The 21,746-nt window shown below is 41.6% G+C and overlaps 4 protein-coding genes across 5 annotated transcripts; 3 read left to right on the top strand and 1 right to left on the bottom strand.

Moving 5' to 3' along the window:
- The first annotated feature begins 36 nt into the window (after positions 1-36).
- ube3b (ubiquitin protein ligase E3B) lies at positions 37-8,829 on the top strand. The gene is made up of 27 exons (XM_028413320.1): positions 37-571; positions 763-931; positions 1,033-1,150; positions 1,243-1,302; positions 1,378-1,482; positions 1,566-1,662; positions 1,765-1,850; positions 1,945-2,027; positions 2,163-2,268; positions 2,373-2,493; positions 2,934-3,111; positions 3,312-3,478; positions 3,563-3,730; positions 3,832-4,003; positions 4,095-4,213; positions 4,303-4,417; positions 4,494-4,593; positions 4,861-4,980; positions 5,076-5,252; positions 5,335-5,445; positions 5,530-5,667; positions 5,754-5,819; positions 5,904-5,962; positions 6,068-6,250; positions 6,402-6,513; positions 6,597-6,689; positions 6,765-8,829. Exons 2-27 carry the CDS (start codon positions 771-773, stop codon positions 6,954-6,956), a joined length of 3,207 nt encoding a protein of 1,068 aa, XP_028269121.1. The 5' UTR covers positions 37-571; positions 763-770; the 3' UTR covers positions 6,957-8,829.
- Positions 8,830-9,134: 305 nt separating this feature from the next.
- aldh3b4 (aldehyde dehydrogenase 3 family, member B4) lies at positions 9,135-12,231 on the top strand. Of its 2 annotated transcripts, none has more exons than XM_028414739.1 (10): positions 9,135-9,347; positions 9,709-9,904; positions 9,998-10,108; positions 10,347-10,467; positions 10,550-10,635; positions 10,826-10,907; positions 10,981-11,370; positions 11,455-11,621; positions 11,708-11,807; positions 11,886-12,231. In XM_028414739.1, the coding sequence occupies exons 1-10, from the start codon at positions 9,202-9,204 to the stop codon at positions 12,083-12,085; spliced, it is 1,599 nt and encodes a 532-aa protein (XP_028270540.1). In that variant the 5' UTR covers positions 9,135-9,201; the 3' UTR covers positions 12,086-12,231. The 2 variants fall into 2 exon arrangements, with proteins under 2 accessions (XP_028270540.1, XP_028270541.1); XM_028414740.1 differs by lacking the exon at positions 9,135-9,347 and adding an exon at positions 9,574-9,635.
- Positions 12,232-12,513: 282 nt separating this feature from the next.
- Positions 12,514-14,190, bottom strand: mmab (metabolism of cobalamin associated B). Its single transcript, XM_028414644.1, has 9 exons — positions 14,013-14,190; positions 13,716-13,774; positions 13,545-13,638; positions 13,404-13,461; positions 13,247-13,319; positions 13,065-13,162; positions 12,921-12,985; positions 12,763-12,822; positions 12,514-12,679 (listed from the first exon to the last, which is right to left on the bottom strand). Exons 1-9 carry the CDS (start codon positions 14,114-14,116, stop codon positions 12,595-12,597), a joined length of 696 nt encoding a protein of 231 aa, XP_028270445.1. The 5' UTR covers positions 14,117-14,190; the 3' UTR covers positions 12,514-12,594.
- A 159-nt stretch (positions 14,191-14,349) lies between these two features.
- Positions 14,350-20,891, top strand: mvk (mevalonate kinase). Its single transcript, XM_028414629.1, has 10 exons — positions 14,350-14,690; positions 14,831-14,978; positions 15,323-15,467; positions 16,725-16,880; positions 17,334-17,437; positions 17,571-17,616; positions 17,765-17,855; positions 18,256-18,375; positions 18,562-18,715; positions 19,578-20,891. Exons 1-10 carry the CDS (start codon positions 14,613-14,615, stop codon positions 19,727-19,729), a joined length of 1,194 nt encoding a protein of 397 aa, XP_028270430.1. The 5' UTR covers positions 14,350-14,612; the 3' UTR covers positions 19,730-20,891.
- Positions 20,892-21,746: the final 855 nt, after the last annotated feature.

Below are 21,746 nucleotides of genomic sequence, written 5' to 3'. Positions count from 1 at the left end.
GAGTAACAGTAATAACAGTCCTCCACCACACACCCAACGCACTGGAGGAAGCTTTATTCAGCACTGGATAAACAACGTCGTAGTTGTTACGACGTGAACAAATGTTGTTTGGCATAGTTCAGCCCTTCGTTCGATAAAATCGGCCTTTTTGCGATTTACACACGAAACCGTATACTACCCGGAATCATTTAATGCGACACAGGGGATTAATGGCTGCAGTCTATGTGCGGATCTCCTCTCATTGTTTACATTCCGAAACGGTGTATTCTCTGCATCTGCGGGGCTGTCATTGACACATGATCAAACATAAGTCCCCAATGATGGTAAAAATGATTAAATTAATATGAGAAAACTCTCTCCGAATGAGCATTAACCCGTCAAGCAGCCAACTAGCCCTTGTGCTAACTGTTCCTGCTCCATCTTCACTCTGTCGCTCGTTGCTCCAGAGATGGCAAGTTAGTATTTCTGTTTGATTCGACTTGGATCTCAAGGACAACCAGATGAACGAGAAGGTATAGCAGCAAAAGAGCCTAGAGGCCAGAGAAAATCCTCTTGTCTTCATTATAGCAAGGTAAATCCGACATAATGTTTACTCTAAACAATGTGATGGTGTCTAGTTGTTGTGGGATGTTGTAATCACAATCTTAAAGAGCGGATGTTTTCTCTACAGCACTGACAAAACGTTACCAATATCATCGTGCAGATTATAAGGGTATAATTTTGCATTGTAACAGCCAAGTGGATTATTGTTTTCCTTTTTAGGGTGCATAATGTTTAGTGCATCTCAAAGCTCCAAGTCCGAGTTCCTGGACAAAGCCAGGCAGGCCAGAGAGGAGAGGAAGGGACAGAAGGAAAAGGAGAGGGCAGCAATTCACATCCAGTCCCTGATCAGGAGATTTCTCTGTCGATGCAGACTCCAGAAGCAAATAAGGTAATCCCCACCTTTTGCTGCTGATTCTTATATGAGTAGGTGTTCCAAGTGTCACGTGCAGATCAGTAATTGTTCAGTACTTTCATTCTGTGTGTTACCAGGAAAGAGGTAGATGACTATTTTCAAGCTTCTGAAAGTGGGACATCAAAAAGAAATGCACTTTCAATTTTCAAAATAGCTCGGAAATTACTGTTCATATATTGCCAAGAGGATAAGATGGTGAGTGGATGTTTGTAGCAGTTGATACTGTACTTTAACATAATACACGCATTTGATCAGGCTGTGTGACTCAAATGACTTTTGTATACCAGAGATTCGAGAAACTTTGTCGTGCTATTCTGGCCAGCATGGAGGTTGAAAATGAACCTAAAGTAAGTTCACACATGTTCAACATTTTCCTAAATGTGATTTTTGTAAATGTGACAGTTTTGACATTTGGTCCTCAGGTCTGGTACGTTTCCTTGGCTCTCTCCAAAGACCTTACTATCCCTTGGCTAAAACAGGTAAAAGATGTGCTTTGGACCTGCTGTCAACTACTGAAAAATTTAAAGGTAAGTCTTAATTTAAGGCTGGAACATGTATTTTGGATTTCACCTTATCGCTGTAACACTACATGTAACTTTGTAATTTTCAGCCCGACATACTCCAGGACAACAAGTTGGTAACGCTATACCTCACCATGCTGGTGACTTTCACAGATACTTCAACTTGGCGGATTGTCAGAGGGAAAGGTAAGTCGAGCTGAGGTTGTTTCTTATAAACAAATGTTTGGTTATAGCGGGATATGCTTTCTGCAAAGAAAAAAACATCATAATTTACCTTCTTATTTTTAGGTGAGGCCCTCAGGCCTGCTTTGACGAGGATTTGTGAAAATATCATGGGCCATCTCAATCAAAAGGGATTCTATTCAATACTGCAGGTTCTGTATTGCAATTAATTAAATTCATTATTTTGTTCTACAGTGTCATTCCATGTTAATGAAATTTACTAATGTACGAGTGTTTTTTCTTCAGATCTTGCTGACCAATGGCTTGGCTCGTTCTAAGCCGTCTTTTTCCAAAGGCACTCTGACAGCCATCTTCACTTTGTCACTACGGTAAGTTAGTAATCCATTTTTCATTAAATGGAGGAGACATGATATAATTTGCAGTTCTATCTGTATATTCTGTTACATGTTGGTCTTTGCTTTTATTTTCAAGCTGCTTTTTAAATTAATTCTAATGTTTTTCAGGCCTGTCATTGCTGCTCACTTCTCAGAGAACCTGTTAAGATCATTCCTCATTCACATCATGTCAGTTCCAGCCATCATATCCCACCTCAGCGTGCTTACACCAGAGGTAAAAGACCTTTGTTGCATGATGTTATGTATATATATATATATATAAAATGAGGCTATATTATAGTGCCAGGGTAGAGTTTGATATGTGTTCTGTCTCAACAGTGCATGGTGTCCATCCAGGCGCATGACCTGCTGCGGAAATTTATTCTCTTTCTCAGTCGGGAAGAACAGTGTTTGGACATCTGTGTGTGTCTGGAGGGCAGCCACACACTCTGCTTACTTGGTACCATAAATGGATCAATAGGACAATGCACTTTTCATAAATGAAAGTTCATGCACAAATAGTAATTAGTTTGATTGCCGTTGCTCAGCATACATTGAACAATTTTAGCCATTCAACTATCAAAATGTTCATCTCACAGAGGACATTCCGGGTCAAGTTTTTTTTCAAAAAATTATAGTTTTTCAAATATTAAGCAATTTCGGTGTCATCTGCCAAATGTATCTCCTCCTACAAATTTCAAGCTACAGACAGGGATACACAGAGGCATACAAAGCTCTGAATTGCTGGAGAATCAGAGCAATCCTTCACATCAGCATTCAAAGCAATGCTTCAGCTGCAGCAATCAAACATGCATTTTCTTCAGGAAATGCCCCTTTCTAGTTATATGTTTGATGAACTGTAAAATTTGTGAGTGCATCATCTTTCCCATGTTTTTTTAGGCAACCTGATTCACTTGGGCTACCTTAATGAGAATGTACTGGAAGAGGAGGCTAACCATTTTGTGAAGGACCTGACAGACATGCTGTCCTACTGCCAGAGATATGTATCGCAAAAAAAGTCCAACCTAACCCACTGGCATCCGGTCCTGGGCTGGTTCTCCCAAACTGTGGACTATGGGTGAGTTAGATAGTTGCATTAGATAAAATAAAATATTTATATTTACCTATGAATTGCATCATAGGGTTCACAGGCTCAAATTATCCATTCAGAAAACAAAGTTTGATTTGACATTTTAATTTTTTAGTACATAGATCAATTGTGCTAATGACGCTGATCTTTTTTTCTTTTCTGTCTCTTCTGTCTGCCGTTGCCTCTAGTCTTAATGAGTCAATGCCACTGGTCACTAAGCAGCTTCAGCACCTTTGGGGTGTGTCTGTTATTCGAACACTCTTCAGTGACGTCCTCTCTAAAAAACTTGAGAGTCAGGAGCCCACTCCTCCACCGCCGCAGCCAAGCACATCACAAAACAACCTACCAGTTAAAAGTAAGCCATAATTCCACAGCAGAAATATCATAATGGTTTGAATGTTTTTAAAGCCCTCGGTGTGGGTTGCCTGTGTTCGAACAGATCTCTTCAAGCGAGCATTTCAGAAGTCCACCTCTGTGCGTAACATCCTGAAACCAGTTGGAGGGAAGCGAGTTGACTCAGCTGAAGTTCAGAAGGTCTGCAGCATCTGTGTGCTCTACCAGACTGCCCTCTCTACTCTGACACAAATACGCCTCCAAATCCTCACTGGTTAGTTCCAGAATTTGAAATTTGTTTTAAATAATAGATACATACAGTATTTCTAAAGCCTAATTTCTGTGTATATTCTGTTCTTTGTTTTTGGTTTTAAGGTCTGACACATCTTGACGACCTTTTGCCCAAACTCTGGGCCTTTATCTGTGAGCTCGGTCCTCAGGGAGGCCTCAAACTCTTTATGGAGTGTCTGAACAATGACACAGAAGAATCCAAGCAGCTCCTGGCTATGCTCATGCTCTTCTGTGACTGCTCACGGCATCTAATCACGTAATGTCATCGATTTCTTTCTGTGTTGGATGCACTCTGAGGTGGTCAATATTGGAGCAACATTTTATGTCTAACATTTATTGTGTTACAGAATTTTGGATGACATTGAAGTCTATGAAGAACAAACATCCTTTAAGATAGAAGAACTCATCACCATCTCATCATTTCTGAACACATTTGTGTATAAGATGATCTGGGATGGCATCTTAGGTGAGCGCCGACTTCACAGAATGTTAAAAGTTTGATGTTGGCACCTAAAGGCAAGGTTTTATTGATACGTTGTTTTTTGTGTTTTATAGAAAATGCAAAAGGAGAAAAACTGGAGTTGTTCCACAGTGTTCATGGCTGGCTCATGGTGCTTTATGAACGGGATTGCAGACGCAGGTTCACCCCTGATGACCACTGGCTGCGCAAGTAAATACGAACTGTGGAACATGGACTGCTGATCTTACATCGGTTTAACTTAACATGTTTCTGCTTATTTATTCAGAGATCTGAAGCCCAGCTTGTTATTCCAAGAGCTGGAGAAAGGCAAGAAAAGAGCCCAGCTTCTACTGCAGTACATCCCACATGTTATACCACATAAAAATGTGAGTAAGAGGAATTCTTACATTTAACGAGTTCAACTCGGTTCTATTTTCTCATCTTTTTATGTCTAAATGATTAATAGGGGGCACTGGTCTATCATTGAGCAATTAAGCTATGGTATAACTGGCAACACAAAAAAACACATGGGACATTTGTCCACAGTCCACTTTTGGCTCTGGATTCATTTTTGAGGCAATTACTGATAAAATCCTGTGTGTCAGAGGGTCAAATTCATTTAAAATCTTACAACACTTCCCCTCTCATTTTAGAGGGTGCTGCTGTTCAGGAACATTGTTACAAAGGAAAAAGAAAATTTAGGATTGGTTGAAACGAGCTCTGCTTCACCACATGTCACCCACATCACCATTCGTCGCTCGAGGATGTTAGAGGTATGAAGTCAACAGAATGAAATGAATGTTTTTATTTGGCTGTAAACACTGTACTTCTCATGTGAGTAATAACAGTCACATGTCCCTGTCCTAAGGACGGATACGACCAGCTCAGGCGGCTGCCAGTTAATTCTATAAAGGGTGTCATTCGTGTCAAGTTTGTTAATGACCTGGGAGTGGATGAGGCTGGCATTGATCAGGATGGAGTCTTCAAGGAGTTTCTAGAAGAAATCATCAAGAAAGTTTTCAATCCTGCTCTCAACCTGTTTAAGGTAAGCCAGACAAATATTGTGCTGTTTCTAGACAACCACAGTTCTGCTGTGTTTCCCATTATGATGTGATGCTGTTTCACAGACTACAAGTGGAAATGAACGCCTCTATCCTTCACCCACGTCTTACATCCATGAGAATCATTTGCAGCTGTTTGAGTTTGTGGGGAAGATGCTTGGGAAAGCTGTATATGAGGTTCACTTTAACCCTTACAAAATAATTAGTTTTTGTTATTTCTCTGAGTACAGTGTTCAGTAATCACTTCTGTGTGTTTATTAGGGCATTGTTGTGGACGTCCCTTTTGCCTCCTTCTTTCTCAGTCAAGTCTTGGGTCACCACCACAGCACCTTCTACAGCTCCATTGATGAGCTTCCCTCACTGGACTCTGAGTTTTACAAGAACCTAACTTCCATCAAGGTCGTGAAAATGTTACTTGGACAGATGCATGTTGTTTTATTTGTCAAAATGTAAATTGACCATTTCAGTTTTTGTTTTTTTTACAGCGCTATGATGGAGACGTAGGTGATCTAGGACTGACGTTGTCTTATGATGAAGATGTCATGGGGCAGGTAAGAGTGTTAAACATGATAGGTGAGATGTGCTTTCGTTAAATAAGCGTATGATTCATGAGTTAAGTCTATTTTCCCTCATAGCTTGTCTGTCATGAGTTGATACCTGGTGGGAAAACCATGCCAGTGACCAATGAAAACAAGTATGTACATTCAGATTTAAGTGAAAATGATATTTTATATTATTCCTTTGTTGCTGTTTTTGTACCAACACTTACATCTGACTTCATCATTGGCACCTTCTGCAGGATTAGCTACATCCACCTCATGGCCCACTTCCGGATGCACACACAGATAAAGGAACAAACCGCTGCTTTCATCCGGGGCTTTCGGAGCATCATTAATCCAGAGTGGCTCCACATGTTTTCAACGCCTGAAGTTCAGCGTCTCGTCTCAGGAGATAACGCTGAGATAGATCTGGATGACCTCAAGTTTGTACCATTTTGCCTTGTCTTTTTTCATTGTGCCATCAAGTAGCATGTTATTTGATTGTTGCAGTCCTGTTAAGATCCTGTGACACCCAACCCCTCCCCCTCCCCATGCCTGTAAACACACTGATTGCTTTCTTCCTCTTTTGCTCAGGAAGCACACAGTCTACTATGGAGGCTTCCACAGCAGCCATCGTGTCATCATCTGGCTCTGGGACATCCTGTCCAGTGACTTCAATGCTGAAGAGAGGGCTATGTTCCTTAAAGTAAGTAGTTTCTTTTGTTTGCAGCAGCCAAATGGTGTTTATTGCTGCCACGTGACAGTTTAACCATTTGTGTCTTGTCACAGTTTGTTACCAGTTGCTCAAGGCCACCTCTCCTGGGCTTTGCCTACCTCAAACCACCTTTCTCTATACGCTGTGTGGAAGTTTCTGATGACCAGGTAAGATTAAAGGAGATTCACACTCTCTTTATGTATGTATGCTCTGAAACTGCATTATATCTTCCATTTTACCAGGACACTGGAGACACCCTCGGCAGTGTCCTTAGGGGCTTTTTCACTATCCGGAAGAAGGAGCCTGGTGGTCGACTTCCTACTTCATCTACGTGCTTCAACCTGCTCAAGTTGCCCAACTACAGCAAGAAGAGCATTCTTCGCGACAAGCTACGCTATGCTATCAGTATGAACACAGGCTTTGAACTCTCCTAACTTGGTTGCATCTGGACCGCTTGCTGTGTTAAACAGCCTGAACAAAGCAAGAGGCTCTGCTTACCTGGAGTGGAGCCCGGCTCATGAAGGATTCCCTTTTAAAAAAACTGGATGAGCTCTGATGAAGGGAGCTCAACTTGAACTCACTATCTCCAAGGGTTTGCTGTTTCTGCAGCACAATCCACTTTTTTAACATCTCCCTTTGCCACTCCAAAAATTGAGTAAATAATGTAATGAACTTTATGAAATACAGACGTACAGTGGCTAGTTCTCAGTTTCTCAGGCTTAACAGAATCATTCTCGGATCTAAAGCTCCCGTTTTAAGTGAACTGGAAAGCAATACAGATGCAATGCAAGCCATTAGACATGTGGTCGAGTCACTTGAGTAAAACCAAATCAAGTGATTCATTGAGAATATGCTTACTAGCGTGGATTTCACAATCCAGGCATTTTTTTTTATTTGATATCGATGTGGCGTCTTAAAGTGTTTTTTTTCGCCGAACATGATGCATCTTTTATAAGTGGAAGACAAATCATTGTCTTGTGTCCAACCTCCATAATGATTGGTGGCTTATGATTAGTGATCCTGCATTGATTACATCATGTCTCATTTTTAGGAAAATCATTATGACCTCTGTCTGTTTCTCCACCACTAAAAGTTGCTGCGAAAGAGACGCTGGGCCTGTCACTATTTGAAGCCTAATATTTCCCACAGAACCTGTGAAAGAATTCCTTGACATGAAAAAAAAAATACAAATTGCTGTAGCATCAGTTGCTTTTGAGGACAAAAAAAATAGAACTGAAAATGTTTTGTCACTATTTGTATCTGCAGAGACTGATGTTCCATGTCGCACATCTGTGCTACAAGTCCAATCTAAAAAAATCAGCCAAGTTAGTCTTTGTACTCAATAGAAAGAAAAAAAAAATTCTGACTACACCCTTGAATAACGCAGAGTGCCTCATGTATTGCCTCCATCCCCTGCTACTATCACCTGTACTTCAACTGTAACCAAGAACCGTGTATACTGGATACAAGCCATAGAAATGGGGGCTATGGTCCTGGACTTTTTTCTTTGCTCCTACTAACAGGACAGAGCTGAAACCCAACCACTGTACAACCAGAACAACAACAACCGAGGAGGGTTTTATTATAACACTCTCTGATCTCTGTGGACATTTTAAGCCATGCGCAAAAGAAGTCGAGGTTTTTTTTTGGTTTTTTAAAAACCCTTTTAAACATGATGTCATGGACTGGTTTTGTCAATCAAATGTGACTGCTTGACTTGATGATGTTCTCTTGGAAATATTGCACATGTTTTTGCTGTTTGTGGGGAAAAAAAGATATGAGGGGTGAATGTTACCTTATACGCCTAAATATGAATATACACAGGGTTCATTTAGATCAGAAAGCCTCTGAGGATCAATCTTATGGACATTTAGATGAAAACAAATATATATATATGATGGTTCTGTATTATGCAAAAAAAAATGTTGGTGAGTCTGAAGCTTTTAAAAACAGGTGTCACAATCTATAGAACATAGAAATGATTTATAATTACAACCAGTGCATATATGGTTAATAGAAATAACTTCCTCCAATTTACTAATTGACTTTTGTTTTTAAGATTAGACAAATCAAACAGGAGCTCTCCTCCTTTTGGTCTTATTCAAAGTAAAGATTGAAAACACTGCAAGTGGATTTACACTACAGCCAGTCAGCAAGAGAGACGGAAGATACCTCACATGCTCGTCTCCTCACATGATGTCAAGAGTTGGCTAGAATTTAAATGTATGAGTGGACTGCTGACGATCACTTTGAATATCCTTTTAGTATACATATATATAAAAGTAATAAAATGATCCTGACAATGTTCCCGCTCTTCCACTGAAATGTTCATCTTTTTTTCTTTGAACCCGGCTGCACTACAGTATTCAGTGTGTTGTTGTTAAAAATGTGTGTCCATGTGTAAGATAGCCTACTTTTTGTTTGCTGTAATGTTAAATCATGTACATCTCTATAAATCCTTTACTTTGAATTGTTTAAATAATGGCTGCTTCTTTCCCTCCTTTAACTCATAAATTATTAATCAGTTGATTACAAACAGCTGCTGAGGCTGAAAGACGCTTACAGCGTCTCAGCGGGGCCACGCACGACTGAAGCGCAGTGTTACTGCAAACACACTTGAGACATTAACCAGAGGCCCTGGGACCCGGCGTTGTTTTGTGGTTTTCCTGAACACCGTGCATGGCGGATTATTGTGCGACCTCTGAGTCCTGTTCCTCCCTGCGCTCCCTGTCTGCGCCCTGCGACGGAGAGGACTTCATCTCCAGGATGACCATGAGCAGCCCGCCGAGCCCCTCTCCGGCCCGATGGTTCAAAGCGCTGCGCAGGTGAGCACCTCCCTCAGCTTAACTGTTATTTTACTGTAATCATTGAGACACTTCTGCTGTTGTTGTTCCACCTCTGCCCGAGTTGAACTTTTCTGTGCATCACCTGACTGGCTATTAGGATTTCCACTATCCTCCCCTGCCTGTGAGGCTTTACTGAGCGGGTGCATAGGCTTAACTTCACACTGCTCCAGTCCAGAAAGACCAACAACACTAGAGTGGAATAAACATGAGTGTAAAAGTAAGGGCGTGCTATGTTTGTCGGAGGAATGGCCGTTTAACATGCAGAAGGTACAGTGATGATGATGGGCAGACGAAGGGATTGATAGCGGCGTGGTGTTTCAAAACTAGTCTGCTGTTGCAGGACCAGGCTGGGGGAGCCCTGTTTGAAGACATACCCTCTGGAGTGTGTGGATCTGCTCAAGAGGGCCAGAGCTGCCTTTAAGGCTGGCCGCACCCTCAAGGAGAACTTCAGGCTGACCCAGCTGGACGCTGTGGTGCGGATGCTGGAGGAACATGAGTGTGACTTTGTGGATGCTCTAGGAAGGGATCTTCATAAGGTGAGGGCTGAAGAGGTGTCCATCAGTGAGGACCTCTACTGCAAAGATGATCTAAATTTCTTTGGCATGTTTCTCTGCTCTCTTGTCAAACAGCCACGGTTTGAAACTGTTGTGTCTGAGCTAATCCTTGTGAAGAATGAGGCTCTCCATGCTGTCAACAACCTTCGGAAGTGGATGCAGCCTCAGTCTGTGGAAAGGAACCTGGTGAGACCTTTTCTCCATAATATTATGGAGATTTTTCCAGAGTTACACAACCTTTTTGGAGGAACATTCCGTCTGATGGCTACAAAGAAATGCATTGTGCTCAGCCGCTAAAGCAGATTAAACCTTAAGCTTTGCCCTTTTAGTAAGAATGAAGTAGGCCGATTTGCTCTCTGGTGAACTTTGCCAGCTTTGGCTTGCGTTTTGTTTCAATTGTAACCTAATTCTGAGTTTGATGCAGTCCACCACGTTGGATGAATGTCTGGTGATAAGCGAGCCGCTAGGGGTGGTGTTTATAATGGGGACCTTTTGTAGTCCTGTCCAAATGTGTCTGGTGCCGCTGGTTGGGGCAATCGCAGCAGGTACAGTGGTCATTTAGTTTCCCCACACACTGCCCGAGTGAAGATCTGACACACGCTGATGATATATTGTTTATTTGTGTAGGAAACTGTGCAATCATCAGCCCCTCTGAGTGTACCGCACACACAGCAGAGCTTCTCCATCGCCTCATTCCCTTCTATTTGGACAATGTGAGTAACTCTTGTGTGTTTTGTAATTAGTTGGATTTGTTGCAATGAATGTTTACTCCACTCTTCATCAAATATATCAGTCATCAGTCTTAAATGAGCCCCCAAATCCGTTGTATTGTGTGTTTTTATATGTGTAAATGAGGAGTTATGAAAAGGAATTATCTGATGCAAAATTCTTGTTCTCCTCAAGGAATGCTTCCATGTGATTCTTGCAGGCATGGGTGACCTGCCTGAGATCGTGGAGCTTAAATTTGATCATGTTTTCTTTTCAGGTAAACATACAATCTTCAAGACAGGGTTGATTATTATTTTCTGTAATGTATTAAATTTTCATTCACTCTGTAGGAACCAGAGAAGATGGAGGCAGAATTGCTGTGGCTGCAGCCCGCACACTCACACCTGTCACCCTGATTTTGGGAGGCAAGAACCCATGCTATGTGGACCAGCACTGTGACATGGCTACTATCGTGCAGCGCATTGCCTGGGCATGTTTCCACAATGCTGGGCAGAGCTTGGTGGCTCCCAGCTACATTTTATGCCACACGGATGTCAAAGCGCGGCTGGTGCAGGCCCTGAAATGCTGTCTAATGCAGTTCTATGGTTGTAATCCACGGGAGTCCCGCAGTTTTGGCCGCATGGTTAATCTGGACCTCTTCAGTCGTACGAGCGATATTTTGTGGAGATCTGGCAAGGTGGCTGTGGGTGGGCAGGTGATAGAAGGAGAGAAATATATTGGTAAGATCGCTGAATGTATTCTGTGACGCCAACTCATACATACAGATTATCTGCTCTAATCTCACTCCTTTGTTCTATTTTAAGCCCCGACAATTTTGACAGAGGTATCAGAATCAGATCCCATCATGCAACAGGAGGTTTTTGGGCCAGTTCTTCCAATTCTGACTGTAAACAGTGTGGATGAAGCAATTGCCTTTATTAATAAGCATGAGAAACCCCTTTGTGTGTATGCATATTCCAGCAACAGCAAGGTACAGGGAAAATGGGGCACTGTATTGTTGTGGCGAGGGCAGGCAGCATGTATTCACATCATGTCTTGGCCTTCCTAACGATGCAGGTCATTTCAAGACTAATGAGCGAGACCTCCAGTGGAAGCTTTTGCTCCAACGACTGTGTCCTGCAGAGTCTGATGGTTGCCTTGCCGTTTGGTGGAGTAGGTAAGTCTGTGCCATCACATTGCATCATGATGGGATGATATTCCTTTTAATCAATACATTCTCATATTTTTTTGACAGGTGCTAGTGGAATGGGTTCCTGTCATGGCCGCTACAGCTTCGATACCTTCTCTCACAGAAAATCGTGCCTGCAAAGAAGCACACGGTTCGAGTGTGTCACCTATCTGCGCTATCCGCCCTATGAGGACCGCAATCTGTCTCTAATGACATGGGCCAGTACCCTGTCCCAGAAGAGCCAGGGCTGGTGCCAAATCCTGTGACTGTGTGAGAGGGTGGTAACGGAGCCATGCTGGAATAAAGCCAAGTAAACCCCATAGAAATGAACAGACCTGACCTGAACAGAAACTGTAGCTGTTCACCAGGGTCAGTCACAACTGACAGAGAATAATCACAGTAATCATTTAATGCCAAGGTGTAATGACAATTGTGAACCAACCTCTAATTATTAGAACAAAAATGTAGATTGTGCCAGTGTGATAAAACATTACCAGTGCAAAATTAAAAGATATTGGTATTATTGGGTGAGTATGTATTGTCTGAATGTTTAGATCACTCTCACAGTTAAAGGTTGACTTTGTAAGATTTAGTGACATCTAGTGGTGAGCTTGCAACCAGCTCAGATATAAAAACAGAAGAGGCTTGTCAGTTCTCAGCTACCCTATGTGTAAATATGAAGGGCACAAATGAGTTGTAGGTAATTCTCGATCTCATTAATATTTATTTATTTACAGCATCGCTGCAATAAGACAAAAAAAATGTGAGAATGTGGTCATTCAGGCCTTTTGTAGATTGTCTCCTCTTTGCCTTCTTTCATAGCAGCGTATCTGGCTACGGTGAACAGGTAGTCGCTTAACCTGTGTAAGAATATTAGGACATCTATTAGATGTGTGGTGGAAGGAGCATTTGTTTTGTTACTAGTTTTAATCACAAGGCTGACCTGTTCAGGAACTTTGCAACATCTGGATCTGCCTCCCCTGAGCGCACAATTGGTGCAACACTGTAACAACAACAGAGCTGTCAAGCAGTGAAATAAGACAGATAATTATAAGTTGTGGAAGGTAATGACCAGGGACGGGGGAAGGTGTTAAAACCAACCTGCGCTCGGCTCTCCGACAGACCGTCCGAGCCAAGTGCAAAGCTGCACTGCTCTTCCCACCAGACTGTTAAACACAAAGCACAGATGTGGAAACTAGAAGTTTCATAAGAAAAACAACATATTAAGAGCACAAAGGGGCTTACTGGTAAAATGAAGTTGGTTAAAGGGGGGAGTTCTTCTGTAAAGTTATCGATCCATGTTTCCAGGTTTGAAATTGGCTGTGTACTAAATTTTGTCCTCTCTTGCAGAAATAAGAAAAAAAGAAAAATCTTTGAGCACACGAGACATAACAGCCAGCAGTTTACCTGTATTAGCATGTGCATACTTATATGACTTTCTCTTGCAGATGATCGAGGGGTAGCAATATTGGACCCCACATCTTGTAATATGCACTGTATCTGCAACAGAAAACAGAATTGGTTTCCCAACGTCATGTAGAATGTTGTTAATGAAGGATCTGAATAAATGCCACATGAGCAAACCTTGTCCAGCTGATGTGTGAATGTGTGACCTTTGTCGAGGCAGAATTCTCTGGCCAACCTGTAATAAGAGTTAACGGTGGTAACTTCAAGCAAAGAGATTACAGAACAGATTGAAAACGAACATTTAATTAGAAGGTTTACCCTATAGCAGATGACAGCTCATCTGTGTTTCCCAGTGCTTCAAAAATTTGATCTTCCTTTGGCCTCCTTTCTCCTGTAAATGTGCTGGAGAAACCTGTGCAAGAATCACATCAGCTTTTATAAATATGATTCACTATTTGTTTGTATTTGTAAGTTAAATTGATTATTAACCTTTGTCTCCAGTTTTGGTGTATATTTTGATTTTCATGTTGTCTCCTTCAGTGGCATAACTGTTTGGGGAAGGATTGATTGATAAGGTCATTTATAATATCTATATGATACTAAACAAGAAAACGTATTGATTAATTGATCATTTAAGTTTAATTTTCAAACAAACTGGCTTTAGTTTAAGGATTATATACGAGGGTAGAGGCAAGTAACAGGCGTTTTGCAATAATGCTGACGGCTAACAACATGAGCAAACACTTAGCGCTTGTACTTTGACATAACACGTAGACATACAGCTACCTTCTGTTTAAACACAGTGGGTTTTGTATCCGATACTGGTTTGTGAACCTACACGTCCGTAAAACACGGCGGAGGAGAGCTGGTTTTATCATAGACGATGTCATAATAAGCTACAAGGTAGCCGCTAAAGGTAATCGATGGCTCCTGGTGTCTTTGGTCCCTCTGTGCTGCCCGTAGTTAGTGGGCGTTTCATTTTTATCGCATGATTGGTCAACTCACTGTGTGGTGGGAGAGTTCGGGACGCTGATTGGCCAGAAGAAAATATGTTCAACTAACTGCTGCGCCGATTGGATACAGGAAGTCATCTACGTCCACCCCTCGTCCTATGTATCATGGGTCCATAACACTGTTTTGGCACAGTTACAATGAGCATGGACGGAGCGTGGTTTTACGTCCATTGATTAGAAATATGAGTTGTTAAACGTTTGATATTAGTCAGTCGGGCGTTATATGCACAGAGCAGTGGGGGCGAGTTGTTGACAGCTTCTTGCTGGTTCAGCGGATTAACGTTAGCTTAGCAAGCTAATGATAATACTGTCAGTGAAAAGTTGAACCCGTGCTCCCCTCTAGTCACATATTCTACTCAGAAAACTTACAGATATGCAAGTGAAGGACATCTACGTGTCTGCTCCTGGGAAGGCGATCCTCCACGGAGAGCATGCAGTTGTTCACGGAAAGGTGAGAATGACAGCGATGTAGAAAAACAAATGCAGGATCTTATTGCACTCAGTTTATCAGTTAAACTCTGTTGTGAATCAGAGAGACAGATCATAGGCTAAAACGAGGCTGATTTCTTCTTATTCTGATCTTCATTACAGGTGGCACTTGCTGTGAGTTTGAACCTGAGAACATATTTGCGGTTGAAAGCCACAAACACTGGAAAAGTTTGTGTTAATCTCCCCAATATTGACACATTTTTGTGGTGGGATCTGTCTGAACTGAAGCAGCTTATTCGTCATTCCAGTGGTAAGAGATCATGCAGTATCAATGGATTCTAGCCCGTACTATATTCATTATGCTCCCTACTATCCACTATGTGCATAGGCCTCTTTAAAAACAGATGATATAATGCCTATTGTTGTAAATCTGAGCATTTAATCTGTTAAATTAACACATGCAACAAGTGCACTCTATTTACCATTTTGGGAATTTGTGGCTGCAAATCCCCATGTGTTGTCTGGGTAACTATCAAAGCACACAATATAAGAATGAATTGATATCCTGAAGAATTCTTTCTTAAATACCTCAATAAACACCAATCTTTTCTTATCTACACCTACTAATCAAAGTGTGTACTATGATTTTAATAGGAAAGAGGGATGAGGTCCAACTCCTGGATGCTGAACTTGTGAGGAGACTGCGTGAATTTCTTGGTGTAACCAATGAAACCTTGGATCATTGCAACATGGCTTCCTTATCCTTCCTTTACATCTACCTCTTGCTGTTTGGTCAGAGGTGAGCTGGAACACTTATTATTTGCTTATTTTCCTTATCACTTGGATAGCCACAAAAATTACAGAAAAAGCTACCAAGAAAGCAGTTTACATTAGGAAAGATAACCACGACAATCTAGATAAGGTTCCACATCTAGAGGCAAATGAAAGCACTGTCTGAAATTGACACTTTTACCACTGGCAAAGTTTAGAAACTTTGTACTATCTTTGTCATTGTGGGTTTTTTTCCGTTTGTGAGTTTAGGTGTGGGATGTGTGTCGGGAGGTGCACAAATGTATGCAAGGTTTATTAGCAGGCATGGAATGTTGTATTGTGTACAGTAATGTTTAAATTATAATTACCCAATCAGTGTGTTACTAGCTTAGAATGAGCTCTTCATATCTACATAACGAGAAAAGCTTCTTCTGTGGAGGCTGCCACATTTCTACAGTAGCCTAGAATGGACAAACGAAAGGGCTGATTGACATTTGCAGCCTCACCAATAGGTGCCACTAAATACTTAACACCTCTTTGAGTCACTTAACTTGTAGTTAAAGCTCAAGAAAATAAAAATGCTGGGTTTTGCCCTGTCGAGATGTTAGACGGATAAAGAGTATCTCTGGCCATAATGGTCATAACCAGGAGGGGATGAAAGAAGGCAGCTATTTCTTTACTGCTGTACTGGTCCCTTATCAGTGTTTTGTTTTGTCTCTATTGCAGTTTTTACTGCTTTAAATTAAAGAGTCTTTGTCAGTATTGATTGGATGGAGGGGGGGTTGTTCTTCAAATGAAGACAGCAAAAAGAGTCAGACAGAAAGGCTGGATGTTCGTTTTCACAGCTCCAGCAGCTGTGAACAGGAAAGATGCTCAAGAACATTAGAGCTGCAGGTTGTCGGGAGGTCTAATCTGCACTGACACGGTGCTTCCGTGTCGGAGAGAGGTGATGGGTTCTGACAGGATGGCCACTAATGAGAGTCTGGCACTAGGCCACAGTGCAGCCTTTAACAAGTCTGGATGTGTTTTTCCCCCGAGAGAAGAGCCGGACAATTAGTTTAGAGTATTCTCCTGTCTGCCCAAAAGCAGCTTCCCTGACAGACTTTAATGGAAGTGCCAAATACGTTCCTGTTGCGTATGGTCGCTTATCTATTCCGATATATTACACAGACTATTGCTGTGTCTTTGAAATAATTGTAAGAGTTGTATTATATTGACTTTAAATAAGAACCTTAATACGTCACATGTAAGTTCTGTACAAACAGTCTTTATGACATTTTCTCAGGGAGCTCCCCAGTCTGACGGTGTCTGTGTGGTCAGAGCTGCCGACTGGAGCAGGACTCGGGTCAAGTGCTGCCTACTCTGTGTGTTTAGCTGCATCTCTGCTTTGTGCAAGTGGAGCCATTCCTGCTCCCCTCAACGAGTGGGATCACACTGCCAGGTAATGATATTATTTTAAGGCATTGGTTCTCAGACTCGGATCTTAAGGGAGGGCATAGAGCCACCGGCAGATGACATAAATATGATTGATGCAAGGAAAAATAACAAAATTTCCCTAGATACAACTTGAAACTTTTATTTTAGTTGCTTCCTTCAACTTGGTAATGAATGATTAAAAATTGAATCATATTATTAGTTATTATAATGTTGGGGGAAAACCGATACTGATACTGAAACTGGTAGAAAAAGTGATTCACAGCTGGCTGTCGGCTCATCTATGCAATTAGCTGGACAGTAACATACATAAAAAGTGCCATCTGTATCTGTCGTTTCTGTAGTATCAATGGTTCCATGTAAAAATTTAAAAATGGAAATAGTCACATCATAAATATAAAATCATTTTTTGGAATATGTTGGAGTTCAGAGTTGCTCCTTTCATTAAAAATGGCTACAGGTGGTGTCAGGAGGACCTGGAGCTGATCAACAGTTGGGCGTTTCAAGGGGAGATGATCATCCATGGTAATCCTTCAGGAGTTGACAACGCCGTGGGAACATGGGGTGAGGCATGAAATTATCTAGCATATGGCACACTACATATGGTGCTGCACACAACACTCAGAGTATTATTCCAGCACTGTTCAGGATCAGCTGATGATTATCTCTTTAATGATTCTGGTTTCCCTTTCTGTAGGTGGCATGCTGAGATTCTTAGCGGGGAAGATAATACCTCTGAGCAGGTACTGATGGACTATTTTTAATTAGAGTTCTTTAAGAGATTTGTATTTTTTTTAACAAAACAAATATAGTTTGGGTAAAATATTTGTATTAGTACAGCAGCAGAGTAATATGTCTGTGTAGACTCTGATCTTATTTCTTTGCTTCCAGGGTGCCTTTATTAAGAATCCTTCTCACTAACACCAAAGAACCACGTAGCACCAAGGTACTTGTTGCCAGGGTGAAGGACAAAATTAACAAGGTACTAAATGGTTTCTTCCTCCCCCGTGTGTTACTTGCTGACATTGTAATTAATATAATAGGCGGCGCTTTTGCATGGCAGATACTCCACAGAGCGGCGTTGAGTGCCTTCATAAAATATTAAAATTAAACTCTTAGCCAGCACCCCTGTGTGCTGTTGCCTTGGTGACACCAGCAGGTGTGCAGATTTCTGCCTCTGACAGAGATGGGCCTGAATGGTGTTGTGGCAGTGTTGTGATCAGACTGTAACACACCCCAAGTCAAACACGTCTATTATTAATTTTGTACAGTGTATCCATGGTGTTCAAAACATACACACAGGAATCTGTGGATTTGTGCAAATGCTGTCTTCAGGGTGTGGTAGAAAATATTGATGTGTGTGTGTTTTCCCCCTTCTGCAGTTTCCCTCCATCATGAATCCCGTGCTTGACTCAGTTGATGCCATTTCCTGTACTTGTGAGAGAGTCCTCTCAGAGATGACATGCGAGCCCATTACAGGAGAGCACTACAACATTCTAGAGGTAGAAAATCACTACATTGAGTTGAGCATTTTGCATTATAATCATGCCATTTAAGGAATTATATGGAAAAACTTATAATTGAATTCATGTATTTTTAGTGTCAAACATCTTAAACGCACAAATTCACATTTACATGACCAACTTTCTAACAGAAACAGGTTTTAACTGCAGCTGCGTCATTTATAGGAACTCATTGACATCAACCAGCATCACCTGAATGTGATGGGTGTGGGGCACCCTGCCCTGGACGTACTGTGCCGGCTCACACTGGCCAGAGGGCTTCACAGCAAGCTGACAGGTGCAGGCGGAGGAGGCTGTGGCATCACACTCCTGAGGCCAGGTGCTGTATGGCCCAGTTATTCTATTGTGATTGTCACAACAGTGTGCATAAGTATTTGTGAAAGGGCTAAAGTTTGTTGAACTCAATTTGATGAGTCTAGCTGTCAGATTCCAGCTGACAGCTAACACTGTGTTTTCCTCACACGCTCCCTCACACGAAACAACGGTTTGAGTGGCAGGAAATGATCAGAAGGCTGCACAAGAAGGGGTCTTTGGTGTGCAGATTCTAGTGTGCAATCAGTAATAAGGAAACTTTGTATCATCCTCTCTTTGACAAAGCAAACAAGCAAAGAACCTGCAAGTTCAGGTTTTGTTTATGCCTCCAGCCTGTAGAATACTGAATTTTAATAAGTTTTAAAATCCAACAAATAGATTCCCAAAAGCTCTTTATTTGTTTTGTTAGTCTTTCTGTCTGTGAGATTTGCAGCTATTATAAAGAGCATGGTCTTATATCAGTCTGCTGTAATTCTCTCGGAGAGTCTTTATAGTAAAGCTTTTTGAGTTAAGGAAGCAAGCACTCACTTATTTTATCTTTGCATTTGAGCGCTTTTCCTGCATCTGAAGCTTTAATTTTTCAGCTGTGGTTGGCATCAGTATTACTGTGCAGCTGCGTCCTTCCTGCTGTGCCTGTGCTGGGCCCTTTGGACTGTTAACATCAGGGAATAAACAGATGTTAGAGCCAGTAACACAGATCACAACAAGGCCTTACTTTTTAATGAAATGTGTTGTTTGTGTTTTTAGTATTGTACATGTGCTGTTAGTGACAGAATCTGTAGCCCATTTAGTCTTTGACTGATTTTTCATAAATCATGTTTTCACGTGACTTTTCTCTGACATGGCTTCATTATGATGTATTTTTTTAGAAACGGACTCTTCAATTGTCCAGAGTACAATACAGGACTTGAGAGACCACGGCTTTGACTGCTGGGAGACGAGTATTGGTGGACCGGGTGTCCAACAGCACACTCCCATCTCTGTTAAGGAGGAAATTTTGGAGATTTTAAATCATTACTGAGGCTCATCTAAGGCTGAACAAGAGGACATATGCACTTTCTCAGCTTTTGTGTCTTTCCTACATTAAGGCCTCTTGAGGTGTTGCCGAACTAATAAGGTGGGCTGTGTGGACCAAGGAATATTATCACACCGGTCGAGCTGGATGCAGCTTGCTTGGATACAATATAATAATATATTTTGCTGAGACTAACAACTTCTTGTGCTGTGGTTGAAGAATCTCAATGGTTCAAATGTACTCTGGAGAACAAGCCTTTGTAAAGAGGCTTTTGTCCACTAGATGGCATAAGAGTTGCACAAATGCTTTTTCTGAGGCAGGATTTACTGTAAAAGGCTCTGATAAAATTGATTGATCTGTAAGTGAAGCACTGGCAAGATGAAGTAGTGTTTTCCTCTGATTTTCCAAAGAACTATGGCCAGCCATTTAGAGTCAGCCATTAAGGTCTATTTCCTGGCACTGTAACATGCAGTGTTAGATAATAGCAAGGGCATGGCAATTATTCCATATAATTTGCTTATTAAATATGAATGTTGATTCAGGCTGCTTTAAGTTAAGTTTAACATATAACAGGATTCCTTAAATCTGTAAGATTTCAGTTCATGTATGTACGGTAAATGTAAAATTCCTGCTTTAGTTTTATGCTTTGTTTATTTCTGCAGTGAAAGACTAACCGGCTGTGTTGTTTTGCTAATAGAGGATGGGGTAATGGGAACAGCAGGAGTGCTCGGCCTCTCTGGAGCCTCTGGATTAGCGCCACTATAATGTGAATCAACAACTACCAGTGTCCTTCTGAGTCACACATTTGTGCACACACACAAACACACACACACTTCTCCACCTAATCGCTCATCCTCCTAAGCATTACAAAATATTCTGCAAATGCCGCAGATACAGAAGACGGATCTGTTTAGAATATCCCTGATTTGGGGAAAAGGTCACTGTGGGATTCGGCTGAGTTTGAATATCCATTTCATTTTCTATTTTTTAAATGTCATGAAGATTGAGTAGCACAAATCTGGCGGTGCACGTGAATAAACGACATTTGTCACCCTCCCTCCTTTTCTGCCTGGCGCCCCCTCTGTCCTCTTGAATTTTGTCATCTTTATGTCAGGGCAGCCCCCCCGTCAGCGTGCCGCACAGTTGCCCCTAACCCCTGCTGGAATTTAATTACCACTGTGCTTTTCAATTGAAATGGCATTGACGAGGGGGGACAAGAGGGAGACAACAGAGCCCGTTTTATTTGAAGCCCCTTCTTTTTCTTCTCTGTCTCATTCTCTCTCACTCCTTTTACCCCTGCAAGGCACAGATGGTATTTTTTTATATCAATGTCAGCGCCTGCTTCTTTCTGCTCTGATGAATAGAATCTAAGGAGGGCCTGAGATTATTTCAGATAACAGAGGGAGTAAGGAAAGGGGGTCAAGGATAGAGGGAGAATGTCAGAAATGGAGAGATACAGTGAAAACGGTGTGTTCTCCCAGCTGTGATGTACAAATCATCTAACATTTAACATTTAGGGGTTTTAGGGAGTTTTGTCTGGACGGATCAATGTGAGAGAATCAAGGATGAATAATTCATTTTGTCCAAGTAGGAGGAATGAAATGCTAAATGTGAATTTGCTGAGTGGCCATACTCAGTGTGGCACATTCCCTCTGGTCCCCTGTCGACTGGTGAAATGCTTGTCAGGAGCCATTAAGTTTGAATACAGAATTAGACCTGAGTGACAAGATATCATGTTGCTGGTGTCCACTGGTTGTGCTAACAGGGATTTAGTGTATGACTTACTATAGAGAACATCTGCATTTAAATATATAGACCTCTTGATTCCCAAATTACCCTTTGAATGTTAGTACTTGTGTAATATATGTAATATGTAGTGATGTCTGTGTCCCTCACAGACTGTGCGACCGTCCTCTCAGCACTTATATGGACACAATGACAGAGGCAGCATCAACATCATGAGCTCCTCTCTATGATGAGCTGTATGATCCTCCTGGGGGTGTTCGCCCTTTTGGTAAGCGGG

Source organism: Parambassis ranga, chromosome 9 (genome assembly GCF_900634625.1).
Source record: "Parambassis ranga chromosome 9, fParRan2.1, whole genome shotgun sequence".
Classification (NCBI taxonomy): domain Eukaryota; kingdom Metazoa; phylum Chordata; class Actinopteri; family Ambassidae; genus Parambassis; species Parambassis ranga.
The sequence above is the reverse complement of the archived record's forward strand: the minus strand, read 5'-3'. Positions and strand labels throughout refer to the sequence as shown.

Excerpts from the sequence above, each read along its gene's own strand:
- ube3b (XM_028413320.1), top strand. The coding sequence starts at position 771 with ATGTTTAGTGCATCTCAAAGCTCCAAGTCCGAGTTCCTGGACAAAGCC. Across the intron at positions 1,151-1,242 it reads ATTGCCAAGAGGATAAGATG|AGATTCGAGAAACTTTGTCG; the intron begins GTGAGTGGATGT and ends TTTGTATACCAG. Across the intron at positions 5,963-6,067 it reads CCAGTGACCAATGAAAACAA|GATTAGCTACATCCACCTCA; the intron begins GTATGTACATTC and ends CACCTTCTGCAG.
- aldh3b4 (XM_028414739.1), top strand. The coding sequence starts at position 9,202 with ATGGCGGATTATTGTGCGACCTCTGAGTCCTGTTCCTCCCTGCGCTCC. Across the intron at positions 9,348-9,708 it reads TGGTTCAAAGCGCTGCGCAG|GACCAGGCTGGGGGAGCCCT; the intron begins GTGAGCACCTCC and ends CTGCTGTTGCAG. Across the intron at positions 10,908-10,980 it reads TGATCATGTTTTCTTTTCAG|GAACCAGAGAAGATGGAGGC; the intron begins GTAAACATACAA and ends TTCACTCTGTAG.
- mmab (XM_028414644.1), bottom strand. The coding sequence starts at position 14,116 with ATGACATCGTCTATGATAAAACCAGCTCTCCTCCGCCGTGTTTTACGG. Across the intron at positions 13,320-13,403 it reads TCACACATCAGCTGGACAAG|ATACAGTGCATATTACAAGA; the intron begins GTTTGCTCATGT and ends TTTCTGTTGCAG. Across the intron at positions 12,680-12,762 it reads GTTGCAAAGTTCCTGAACAG|GTTAAGCGACTACCTGTTCA; the intron begins GTCAGCCTTGTG and ends ATTCTTACACAG.
- mvk (XM_028414629.1), top strand. The coding sequence starts at position 14,613 with ATGCAAGTGAAGGACATCTACGTGTCTGCTCCTGGGAAGGCGATCCTC. Across the intron at positions 17,856-18,255 it reads TGAAGGACAAAATTAACAAG|TTTCCCTCCATCATGAATCC; the intron begins GTACTAAATGGT and ends CCCCTTCTGCAG. Across the intron at positions 18,376-18,561 it reads AGCACTACAACATTCTAGAG|GAACTCATTGACATCAACCA; the intron begins GTAGAAAATCAC and ends CGTCATTTATAG.